This window comes from Chrysemys picta, chromosome 8, assembly GCF_011386835.1.
Source record: "Chrysemys picta bellii isolate R12L10 chromosome 8, ASM1138683v2, whole genome shotgun sequence".
In the NCBI taxonomy this organism is placed as follows: Eukaryota; Metazoa; Chordata; order Testudines; family Emydidae; genus Chrysemys; species Chrysemys picta.
The window spans coordinates 82,135,672-82,148,715 of NC_088798.1; the positions used below are offsets into that span (position 1 = coordinate 82,135,672).

At 49.2% G+C, this 13,044-nt stretch overlaps 1 protein-coding gene across 15 annotated transcripts in view; it reads right to left on the reverse strand.

The window, feature by feature from the left end:
- The window catches only part of TENM2 (teneurin transmembrane protein 2), a 1,090,181-nt gene that overhangs the window by 163,638 nt on the left and 913,499 nt on the right, over window positions 1–13,044 (reverse strand). For all 15 annotated transcript variants that reach the window (XM_065554888.1, XM_065554886.1, XM_065554895.1 and 12 more), the window contains one exon: window positions 1,781–1,986. In XM_065554888.1, coding sequence (XP_065410960.1) covers window positions 1,781–1,986 — 206 coding nt within the window. The remainder of the gene's footprint in view (window positions 1–1,780; window positions 1,987–13,044) is intronic.

Genomic DNA, 13,044 nt, shown 5'->3' on the forward strand with positions numbered 1-13,044 from the left:
AAGTTCAGATGTGCAGCAGGCTCTTTTCTTTTCCCTAAAATCATTTCTATGTTCAACAGGCTGGTAGGATTTAGGATCCTGCATAAGGATGTGGGGCTTTTCTGCTGAGTCTTCCTATTGTCCAATGCTAACGCCCTGCATTAGCCCATAAATCAGAATCTTCAGACTCCAGTGTAGTTTCCCATACAAAATTCATTTACTCACTCTTTGTGCAGGGTGTGTGTGTGTGTAATCATGTAATGTAACCATATATAAATCTGTGTAACTCCAATCTGCTTTGGCAAATGAAAAAATGTAACTCAGAAATTCTTTGCAAATTGGGGCTAAGTGTCTAGGAATGTCAAATGGGGGCATTCCCAAGAGGGATTCTTAAATTTCTGCACTTGCTCTCCAGAGCTCAAATGTCAAGTTAAGCTTTCTAAATTTAAGGTAAAAATCTTTGTACTAAGAGCTAATTTTCAAGGCTGTACATGAGTGAAAGATTCCCTTCCTGAAATTGGTAGTCATCTGTGCTTTTGCTCATTCCCTGAAGAATGGGGGTTTCTTTTTTTCTTGGCATGCATAGCTACAAAATATATTATTGCTCCTGAGGAGTCTGAGCCAAACCTCATCAAAGTAAATGGGAATCTTTCCATTGACTTTAATGGGCTTTGGATCTGGCCAAAATTTTCAAGCTATTTAAATCAAATCTCAGCGGTGACTATGTGCCCTCCTAAAACAATGAATTCCAAATTCTCACTACACATCCTCTGAAGAAATAGTTGCTTGCATTTTTTTCTAAGTTTGTTAGCCATTATTTTTATTGAGTGCCCATTGCTCTGTATTATCGGGTCAGCATAAAAATGAGGGACTGATGAGTTTTCACTACAGTTGTTTGTAAGAAATGCAAGACAAGCACCAGACTTAACTCCATAAATGAAAGAGAAAATGCAAATCTGCATACATAGACTAGTGACCTAGTGATGGAAGAGGCCTGGGTACAGTCATTGGGAAAAGGGGATTAAAATTAACCCAACACTGACACAAATAACCATGAAAATCCCCACCTAAACAACATGTGCTAGTGGTGGTGGAATAGAAAACTTCTAGTTATCCAAACTCTGCCAACTGATTTTCTTCAGCAAGTCAAAGCAGCAAGTCCCTTATGAAGACATTATCTGGGCCTGAATATCTATATCTCACTTACACTAGGTCAGCATCTTTATAACCTCACAGACTACTTCTGATTTATACCAGTACATGAGGGGAGAATCAGGCTTGTTGTGACTGTCTCTGGTTTTAGAGCATTTCAATCGCCTATGGTATGTTACTCTGAGATAGTGGGCCTGATTCTAATCTCCCACCATCTATTCACTAGTGTAATTCCAATGACCTCAGTGCAGTTGTTTTTGATTTACAGCACAACAGCGCAGATTCATGCTCTGAATTTCCATCACTAGTATTTTAAACTGACAATGGCAAATTGCAGACGTTAATTTTTTAAAAGGGTGACATTACAAAGATTGCGGGAAAACAACCTTTATTTATTCCAAGCTAAAAGAAAAAATGTCACTCCTGTAAATAATCTATTGTTAGAGGATGCCAATCTGTAACAAAGCTGTGGTTGCAAACAACCATCTCCAGGGCTCTGAGGTAAATCATAGCCATGAGTCACTGGGGAAGAATCCAGGACCCTCAACTTCAAAAGCACAAGCCCTTACCACCTAAAACTAATTGCCATTAGATCATCAGTACATTTATCTTTTGGCTTTTAAATCCATTAAGCATAGTCATACAGTACCTGGGCATGTGATGGTGGAAGTCCTCTTCTTATATAAACACCAAAAAGAGCATCCTTTCCTAAGGAGATATTGAACTTCACGAACTGCGGCTGGCTGATATGGATTTGAGATCGCCAGAATACTCCAGGTGGTACTTCCTGGGTAACCCTGCGTCCGACCTCTGCCTCCCCGCTATCTATGCTGCTGTTTCTAGTGGCCCATGGTCCTAGAAGACAGGAACAAGTATTAGCCAGATGAGATTTTTTTTTTCTTCTAGAAATACAGGTATTTTTGGTAATGCCCTTTATGATGAACCATTGTGGCAATTTTACCCTTTAAAACAAAGCTTAACATTTTTAAGACTGGTTTCTCCCTTCATTTACATTTGTGCAACCCCATTGCTTTCTCTGCCCCTTAGATTTTAAATAAGAAAGCTATAAATTCATCCCCTTAGGGCCTCTGAAAACTTGCATACAGCTTTTCCCCCATCACTTTTAATTCTGTGATTACTCTTTACTGATCAAGTATAATAAGAGCAGAGAGCCAGCTAAGCACATATAAATCTCCTTGTGCTCTTTTCAGCCACATCCTTAATGTGACCAGGATATAAAAATAACCAGGAAATAATTATAAAGGGGTAATTTCAATGTAAACCCACTGATTGCTGACTTTATTAGTCAGATTTCATACATTAAACGGGTCCATTAAGCCCCTCTCCATAAACTAACAATAATCACATATAAAAGGGAACACAGTAATAAGGAGATAGAGAAAAGAGTTTGATAACCTTTGAAAGCCCCATATAGCTTGGGATTTGGCTACATGAAAATCCATTTCTTTCCCCCATGCACAAATGTATTGGCTGCAGTCAGTTGAATTCCACTTGCTGATAGTCCCTAGATATGCATTATTTAAAACAAGAGGCAAGACCTTTCCAGTAGACCAAGTCTCGCTCTCTATCCATGAAACCGTTAGCCTTCAGAGCATGGTGAAAGCTCATCCATTCAGCAAAGCCTTAGGTGAATGGGTCTGGCATTATGTTTACTTGTCCTACACTTCAGACATTTCTGTTGGGCAAATGGTCAATAGGGGAAAAGAGGGGAGACTAGCAATGCCCCCAATTTCCAAAATACATTGATATTTGCTTTAGTGTATGATGTGCCCAGATGCCATGGTGATGAGTGCCAAGTTATTTAAATAAATTAAATAAAGGTCAGAAAACCACAGAGACTATCTATTATGCTCACGAACATCTAAACCTACTTCTTGGTGGCTTTAATTACAACTAAGTATTGGGTGGTGGTGATACTTGAAATGCAAGGAAACACATACTACTTATATCCATCATGAGCTTAGCTCTTTTTCCCATTTTTCTACCACAGTATAGTGTTATTCTTAGAAGATACCATATCTGGGACAGGATCCCTGTATACCAGTGAATCAGTTTCCAGCACTTTATGGACATTTTTGCCAATGCCAGCCTCTGGAGACAGTGCTTTCAGGAAGGACATAACAGCATAGCATGGACCTGCATATAAACCCAGCAGGTAAGTACCAAACACCTACTCTGTCTTTATTGTTTTAACTGTAATAGCTACTTCAGCACGATTTCAATTTTAAATTCCAAATTACCAAGGCTCCTGGTACTTACGTTTGCATGTAATGAAAAACCTCTTAGAACTGTTATACGGGCAATGTCTTTAAATGGTAAAAAGAATGCATTGACTAAGAACTGTTAATCTTTAAACTGCAGTTTTTAATAGGCCATGTCTTTTTGAATATTCTAGGTTAACAGGTCTGACCAAACGAAGGCTGAGGGGGGATATGATTGCTCTCTTTAAATATATCACAGGGATAAATACCAGGGAAGGAGAGGAATTATTCCAGCTTAGTACTAATGTGGACACGAGAACGAATGGATATAAACTGGCCGTGGGGAAATTTAGGCTTGAAATTAGACGAAGGTTTCTGACCGTCAGAGGGGTGAAATATTGGAACAGCCTTCCGAGGGAAACGGTGGGGGCGAAGGACCTGTCTGGCTTTAAGATTAAGCTAGATAAGTTTATGGAGGGAATGGTTTAATGGGATAACATGATTTTAGTCAAAGGAACAGCGTGCCATGGCAGGTAAATAGTATAATGGCTAATGAGGGTCAGGCTGGAGAATCTTGCCTATGTACTGATCGCCATATTTGGGGTCGGGAAGGAATTTTCCTCCAGGGTAGATTGGCAGAGGCCCTGGAGGTTTTTTGCCTTCCTCCGCAGCATGGGGCAGGGATCGCTAGCTGGAGGATTCTCTGCTAATTGAAGTCTCTAAACCACAGGATTTGGGGACTTCAACAGCAGAGTCAAGGGAAAGGGTAGGGACGGCTTTGTGGCCTGCATCATGCGGGAGGTCAGACCAGATGATCATAATGGTCCCTTCTGACCTTAAAGTCTATGAGTCTATGAGGTCTTCAGCAATATTAGGGCACTAGAAAAAAGCAGGGGAAACTGCAAGAGTGTGTGGGCTGCAAATGGAGTAAAAAGGATTAACATGATGTTCAGTAAAGTGCCTGATGAGACATCTCATGCCCACTGTGACAGGCCTTTTGGTGTCAGCTGGTCTTCTATAACAGCAACTTCTATCAGGCATGACAAACATACCACACCTAGTACACAGCTTTTATTTGTCCAAAGAGGGTAAAGTGAGGCACCTAACACAAGCTTACATTATACTGATTCTCAAAATCATTATGAAGTGTATGTCCGGATTATATTTCAGAAGTTGTGTATATGTACTGACAATATATTTTAAAATCTGTGTCCCAGGCAGAATTGACAAACAGGTTTTGCCAGACAAAGGGACATGGATTCATCTGTCTGCTTTGGCTCATATGTAGATTAAACATTGTAAATCAACACAATGGAAGCCTGGTTTTGCATATGGAGTCAACAAGGGGATATGAAGGCAACTTGGAGCCAGCATACTAGGAAGGGAATCATGGGTGTCATCCTGAGTTTGAGGACAAAAACAATGAGTTTTGGGAAATATAAGGAGAAGCAAAACCACATTTTGTTATCCATTTACTGAGGAAACACCTTGAAGACGGTGCTTGGGGGGAGGGAGAGTTCATGAGCGCTTGGATCCTGGTTTGACTGAAAACCAGCTATCTCTGCCAAAAGACTGAATCCTTGGAGGGAAAAACTACTTTACTTTATAGGAAAGGTAACCACTGACAAGTGTTCACCCAGGTTTGCACTTTATGTTGCTGTTTTATATATAGCCATTTCTGTTTCCATTATTGTTACTCACTATCTCTTAAATCTTTGCCTTTAATAATAAACTTATGACTATTTTCACTATAGGTATATCTCAATGCAGTGATGTTATCTTATAGTTAAACCTCAGTTGAATCAAACAAACTGGTGTGTGCACTGTTCCTTTGGGGACAGCTTACCTGGTAATTTTTATGAGTGTACAGTAGTTAAGGGAGTGCTCCAGGGACTCAGGGGTTGGCGTGTGCCTACCACTAGACTGCACAGAGAGGAAGAAGTCTGTGGGGACCTGAAAGACAGGGCTAGAATTGCCAGAGGCTGTAGGTTTCAGACTGCTGAGCAACAGAAGGCACGGACAAGGCTGCTTCACAATCCCAAGTATCTCTGGGAAGTGTCACACCTAGGGTCACCAGATTAGTAGTATAAAATATCGGGACGGGGGCGGAGCAAAAAAAAGGGGGGGGAGCGGAGCAAAAAAAAGGGGGGGGGCGGAGCAAAAAAAAAGAGTTTTAAAGGGGCCTGGGCCATTAGCAGACCCCGGCCCCAGGCGCTGTCCTCCCAGCGGAGCCTCCCGCCCCCCAGCCCGCCACGGGCATATGCGGGGCACAGTGGGTCCGGGCAGGGGCAGTGCGGAGCGGGCAGGAGCCAGGTGGGCGGCAGGGGCCAAATTCCCGCTGCTGCCAGGGAGCCCCGCGCCTCTCCCTCCCACTCGCGGCTGTGGCTCCTTCCCGGCAGGACGCACCTCCCGCTGCCCCGGCCACATGCGGCATGTGTCCCCCGCGCCTAGTCTCCCTCCCACCGGGAAGGAGCAGCTGGATGCGCGCCGCATATGCGCGGGGCAGGCTGGGGGGCGCGTTCCGCCAGGAAGGAGCCGCAGCCGCGAGCAGGAGGGAGAGGCGCGAGGCTCCCTGGCAGCAGCAGGGATTCGGCCCACGCCCCCGCGCCACCCACCTGGCCCCTGCCCACTCCGCGCTGCCCCCGACCAGACCCACCGCGCTGCCCCGCGGACTGCAGGGCTGGAGTAGCCTCCAGGCTGCGCTCCCGGCCCCGGGTGCAGCAGCCCGGGCAGAAGCCCTCTGGCGTGGTAGGGGGGTTCACAGCTGAGCCCCCCGTCTCCCTCCCTTGCCAGCCCCCCTTTGCCCACCCGGTGCCCGTGTGCCGGAGCTGACTCACCAGCTCCAGGATCCAGGCACCACCGCCACCCTCTCCCAGGCTTGCGCCGCCATGCTGCAAGTCTGGGAGGGAGGAGGAATGCTGTGTGGTTGGGGAAGAGGTGGGGCCAGGGCGGGGATTTGGGGAGGGAGCATATGGGGGAAGGAGAGGGCGGAGCCGGGCGGCGGGGGGGGGGAGTGGGCACGAGCGCCAGAGCGGAGGGCAAAATTTCAAACATTGGTCGTGACACAGGACAAAGAAACAAATATCGGGACAGTCCCAATAAAATCGGGACGTCTGGTCACCCTCGTCACACCCATTGAGAAAGGTTATGAGTCAGAATACTACTACTTTGCACATCTATAGGTTTTCATCAGGGGATCTCAAAGTGCCTTACTCACATGAATGAATTAAGCCTCACAACACTGCAGTTCAAGTAGTATCACCTTCATCTTACATATAGGGAAACGTGGTACAGAGAAGCTAAATAACTTGTGCAGTATCACCCAGAATCAGTGGCAGAGATGGGAAGTGAACCCAGGAATCCTGGCTCCCAGTCATCTGCTTTAAGAACTAGACCACTCTTCCGCTTTAGGTAAAAGTGACAAAATGTGGACTTATTCCTAGTTTTAAAAATTGTCTCTTCTGCAAATAATCTTTTCCATTCAGAGTGAAGATGCTTATATGCCTATCAATCACATCTACTACTCAAGTACCTTCAAATTACCTAGTGACCCACCGTGCAGAAGTTTGTTTGTGAAACTTCCAAATGTGTCACAGCGCAGAAGTGTGGCCAGTGCTGCAGCCTCTTTACCAAGAAGTACTAGAGAAGTAATATTTTTAACATGTCAGGAGCCATGAGGAATGAAGGTAGAGAGACCCACAAATGGGTCCATGTGCCTTCCAAGTATCCTAACTCATCACACAGAGTGTCAAATAAAGGACAGTTACCTGTTCCATAACTAGCGTTCTTCGAGATGTGTTGCTCCTGTCTATTCCACAGTAGGTGTGTGTGCTCGCCACGTGCACCGGTGCCGGAAGTTTTTCCCTTAGCAGTACCTGTAGTGGGAGAGCACCGCTGCGACCCCTAGAGTGGCGCCGCTATAGCGCACTATAAGGAGAGCTGTGCTCTCCCCCGCAACCCTTGGTTCCTTCTCGCCAGACAACTCCAACGGGGGAAGGAGGGCAGGATGTGGAATAGACGGGAACAACACATCTCGAAGAATGCCAGTTACGGAACAGGTAACTGTCCTTTCTTCTTCGAGTGATTGCTCCTGTGTATTCCACAGTAGGTGATCCCAAGCAGTATCTGTTGGAGGTGGGTAGGAGTTCACGATGGTTCGGGACGAAGTACTGCCCTGCCGAACCCTGCGTCGTCCCTAGACTGGGAAATGATCGCGTAATGTGAAGTGAACGTGCGAACAGAGGCCCATGTGGCTGCCCTACAGATGTCCTGAATGGGGACATGGATGGCATAGGCAGCTGATGAGGCCTGAGCCCTCGTCAAGTGAGCCTTAACGATAGGTGGTGGGGGAATCCCTGCCAGGTCATAGCAGGTGCGTATGCACGAGGTAACACCTGCTCTCCTCCTCATTCAGCCACAGAGCAGCCACGCTGTCAGGTGGAGCGCAGCCAAATTGGGATGGAGGAGGTGCCCCCCCTTCCTGGGAGAGGAGGTCTGGGCAGAGCGGTAGCACCCTCGGGGGGGCCGCCAGGAGGCGTAAGAGGGGCCCGTACCAATGCTGGCGGGGCCACGCCGGGGCTATGAGAATGACCCTTGGCTTGTCCACTTTCACCTTTTCCAGGACCTTGGGGATGAGAGGAAGTGGGGGGAAGGCATATAGCAGCTGGCCCGACCAGCTCATGAGGAACGCGTCTGAGATCGTGTCCTTCCCCACCCCTCCCCTGGAGCAGAACTGGGGACAACGCCGGTTCTGTCGGGTTGCAAACAGGTCGATCTGGGGAGCTCCCCACTCTTGGAAGAGCCGGAGAGCGACCTCCAAGTGGAGCGACCGCTCGTACCGGGGGAAGAAGACCCTGCTGAGGCGGTCCGCTTGCATATTGCGGACACCCAGAAGGTGAGCTGCCCATAGGGAGATATCGTGGGCCATACAAAACTCCCATAAGGCCAGGGCTTCCTGGCAGAGGGCCAGGGAATGAGTCCCGCCCTGCTTGTTGATATAGTACATGGCGGCGGTGTTGTCCGTGAGTACTCTGACCACCTTGCCACGGAGGTGTGTGAGAAATGCTGTACACGCCAAAAACATATCACCCTGAGTTCCCTGACATTTATGTGCAGGGACAAGTCCGGGGTCGACCACATCCCTTGGGTCTGCACGTTTCCCATGTGGGCTCCCCAGCCTAGGTCCGAAGCTTCAGACATCAGATCTACGGATGGGCTGGCCTCCCTGAAAGGAACCCCTTGTAGCATATTGCTCAGGAGGGTCCGTGTAGAGGAGCGGACTCACCCCTGCGGCGCCTCCTGCTGGTCGCCTCCGTGAATTAGCTCTCTTCAGCGTTGAAGCACCCCCTGCAGGCCCGTGGTCCACCTGTCCTCTGGCCCCCATGTCCCTCCCGGACCCGGGTGCCCTTTTATCTGGGGTGCTGCCCCCTTGCAGTACACCCCTCAGTACTAGGGTCTCCTCTCCCCAGGGAACCCCCACCCACTACCCCTACCTTACCTCAGAATAAGGCCACTGCCCGTCACCAACTAGCCCCCGCTCCCTGGGGCAGACTTCAGTATAGGCCACTCATCACAGGCAAGGGGCGTTTGGACCTGCTGCCTTGGCCTACCCCTGGGCTGCCCTCTGCAACCCCCAGTATCTCTTGGCCTCCTACTAGGCCGCAGCGTGGGGCTTTCCAGGCTGGAGCTCCCCAGCTCCTCTGCCTTTCCCCAGCCCTGCTCCACTCAGGTACTCTGTCTCTAACTTGCTGCAGCCAGGCCCTTCTCCGTCTGAAGGCAGAGAGAGACTGCTTGGCCTCTGGCTCACAGCCTTTTTATATAGGGTCAACTGAAGCCTGATTGGGGTGTGGCCCAGCTACAGCTGCTTCCCAATCAGCCCAGTTTAGCAGCTCCCAGCCACAACCTTCCCCCAGGGCTGTTTTAAGCCCTTCAGGGCAGGAGCGGGGTAACCACCCCGCTACAGTCCACCACTGAAGGGAAGCCAGCACCGGGGACGGGATTGTGAGGAACTTGTCCAGGCCGTCCCGGACTTGGGAGAATTGAGAGGCTAGCCAGAGTTGGAGGGGCCTCATCCGGAGTCTGGCATGGCGGACCACTTACGTGCAGGCCGCCATGTGACCCAGGAGCCGGACGCATGCCCTGGCCGTGGTTATCGGGAATGTGGAGACCGAGGCAATGAGAGCCTTTAGGGTCTCGAACCTGTCCAGGGGAAGAGAGGCCGTAGTCTTGGAGGAGTCTAGGAGAGCCCCAATGAACTCTATGCGCTGGACCGGCACTAAGGTAGATTTGGTCTCGTTCACGACCAGGCATAGGCTTTTGCAGGTGGCCAGGAGTAGCCGTATGTGGAACTCCACCTCTGGATGAGAGACGCCCTTGAGGAGCCAGTCGTCCAGGTAAGGAAAGATTTGTACCCCTTGTTTCCTGAGGTAGGCCGCCACCACTGCCATGCACTTCGTGAACACCTTGGGGGCTGTGGACAGGCCAAAGGGGAGGACCGCAAACTGGTAGTGCCCCATCCCTACCACGAATCTGAGGAAGCGTCTGTGCCCCTTGAAAATGTGGACGTGGAAGTATGCGTCCTGGAGGTCCAGGGCAGCGTAGCAGTCCCCCGGGTCTAGAGAGGGGATGATAGAAGCCAGGGACACCATGCGGAACTTGGAACGGGTTAGGAACCTGTTCAGGTCGCGCAGGTCCAGGATGGGTCTGAGACCCCCTTTCGCCTTGGGAATGAGGAAATAGCGGGAGTAAAAACCCTTGCCCTGGAACTGTGTCGGGACGCATTCCACCGCCCCGAGGCTGAGTAGCTGATCCACCTCCTGGTCCAGGAGGCGGGCGTGCTCGGGATCCCCCAAGCCCAAGATGGTGGGCGGGTGGCGTGGCGGGGGAGAAGTGAACTGCAAAACGTATCCCCTGGAAATGGTACTGAGGACCCATTGGTCTGACGTTATGCGGGACCAGGCCCTGAGGAAGGCAGACAATCGGTTGCAGAACACAAACTTTATTGGTTGGGGGGTCTCCCTGGCAACAGGCCCACTGCCCCTCTGTGGATAGTCAAAGCCTCCGCTTTCCCTGCCTCTTGCCCTTAGGGGGATCAGGCTGTTGGGTAGAGCGGGACTGCCTCTGAGACGGGCGTTTCTGGTCTCTGGGCCTTTTATATGGGGGCTCGTACCTGCTCCTAGCAGGTTGAGCCGCCGGAACCGATTTGGCCTTGTCCTTTGCCAGGGGGATGTAGAGGCCCAAGGTCTGCAGGGTGGTGCGGGAGTCTTTCATCCCATGCAGCCTGGCGTCCGTCTGGTCCGCAAAGAGCACCTTGCCATCAAACGGAAGGTCCTGTATCAGAGATTGGGCCTCCGTTGACAGATCCAATAACAGGAGCCACGACGCCCGGAGATCGTGGAAGCCATGGAGCGAGCCGCCGAATCAGCCGCATTTGATGACGCCTGCAGAGCCGCCTTAGCCGCCGCCGACCCCTCTTCCACTAGAGCCTTGAAGTCCTTCCTATCCTTGTCCGGGAGAAGGGGCTCGAACTTAGGCAAGGACTCCCACAAGTTAAAGTCATATCTGCTGAGTAAGGCCGGGTGGTTGGCTACCCTCAGCTGAAAACTGGCTGATGAATAAATCTTTCTGCCAAAGGAGTCGAGTCTCCTGGTGTCCTTATTCTTAGCGGGGGGCTCGGGTTGGCCTTGGTGCTCCCTGTGGTTCACTGATTCCACCACAAGTGAGTTAGGCGCCAGGTGGGAATAAAGGCACTCGTGACCTTTCGCTGGCACAAAGTATTTTCTCTCGGCCTTCTTGGAAATCGGCGCCAAGGAGGCAGGAGTTTGTCACATGGCACTAGCAATGTTAGCAACACCTTGGTATAATGGCAGGCCCGCACGGCCTGGTGCCAAGGGAGATAAAACGTTGAAGAGGGAGTCTGACGGTCCCTCCATCTCCTCGACTTGTAGCTGAAGGCTGGATGCCACCCGCTTCAGCAACTCCTGGTGCGCCTTGAAGTCCTCCTGCGCGACCAAGGGCGGAGGGGCCACAATCACAGCACGCGTGGAGTCAGGCACCACGATCGGTGCCGGGGGGTCGAGACCCAGGTCGGAGTCTGGACGCGGGTCCGCCGAGTCCTGGCCTGTCGACTTATCCCGTGGACGACCTGACGAGGCCGATGGGGCCTGGGATGCTCCGGGGATGGAACGGGCCCCTGGCTGGGCTGGTACCTGCTGCCACGGTGCAGCGAAGACACTTAGCGTGGGGGTCGCTCCTGGGCAGAGAGTGGCGACAGGAGTCACACGACTTGAAGCCTGGAGCGCGGGGTATGCCCCGAGTCCAAGCTAATGCTGAAAAAACGATCCAACGAATGGTACCGCTAGAGAAGAGAAGGCTGCAGTGAAGCTGGAGCACAAGTTCCGACTACCTTCACTGGCGGCAAGAAGGAGCTGAGGTTGCGGGGGAGAGCACAGCTCCCCTTATAGTGCGCTATAGCGGCGCCACTCTAGGGGTCACAGCAGTGCTCCCCCAGTACGGGTACTGCTAAGGGAAAAACTTCCGGCACTGGTGCACGTGGCGAGCACGCACACCTACTGTGGAAGACACAGGAGCAATCACTCGAAGAAGAACTTAATTATTTGCTTTATGCTTTTTTCAATCTGAATCTCTTCATGAATATATAAGGGACTGATCCAAAGCCAGTGGACATTTTTACTGACTTCAATGTGCTTTGTATCAGGCCCTGAAAGGGTCCTGTAATTTACAATGTAGCTTGTTTGAAAGCTATACACCTCTACCCCAATATAACGCGACTCAATATAACACAAATCCACTCCTGTGGATCAAAGCAAGTTTGATATAACGCGGTTTCATCTATAATGCGGTAAGATTTTTTGGCTCCCGAGGACAGCGTTATATCGAGGTAGAGATGTACATTGTACTATGGATGCTGGGTCTGGAACCCACACCAGCCTCTGACGATCAGGGACTCCAGTGTGCTGAAATCCACTTCAGAATTTTAACACTTTTTCCCATCATTGATGCCCCCACTTGTATCAGATAGACTATTTATTAGGCAATTGTAACTTCCCCTGTGAAGTCAATACTTAGAAAATTATAGTTTCAGGTAGTTCATTACATGTCCTAAGATTATAGCTGCGGGTTTTTAAAGGCAATATTTTACTGATCAATTTTCCAGTACAATCAGATGCTATAACTCTATGGAAGAGTACTCATGTAAATTTAGAGATATTGTACATTTCCATAACAGGTATTTAATATTTGAACCAGTTAAACAAGAAGGATGATAAAAAATGACACTGATCCATAAAGGCACTATCTGCTAATCAGTTCTGAAAATGTTACTATATTTCATGTAAAACTCAAAAATGGGAAACAATAAAATTATACCACAAAACAAGCTATAAAAATGAAGCATTAATAGAATACTTTTAAAACTTAATACAACTTAGAATGCTTTTGGCATAAATCTGCTTTAAAGATTACTCTGCATCACATATTTTTAGCTACAGAAAATAAAACTGAATTCTCTATATTGCCTAAGCCATTATATCTCATTCCCATTCATTTTGTAACCAGTGCTATTAGCTCATAGTTCATTTGAACTGCAAGAAGACCGGTCTTTCTTGCAGATTACTGCTGCATAGTCTATTAAAGCAACTTATACACTACACCACAAATGATAGAAAACAAT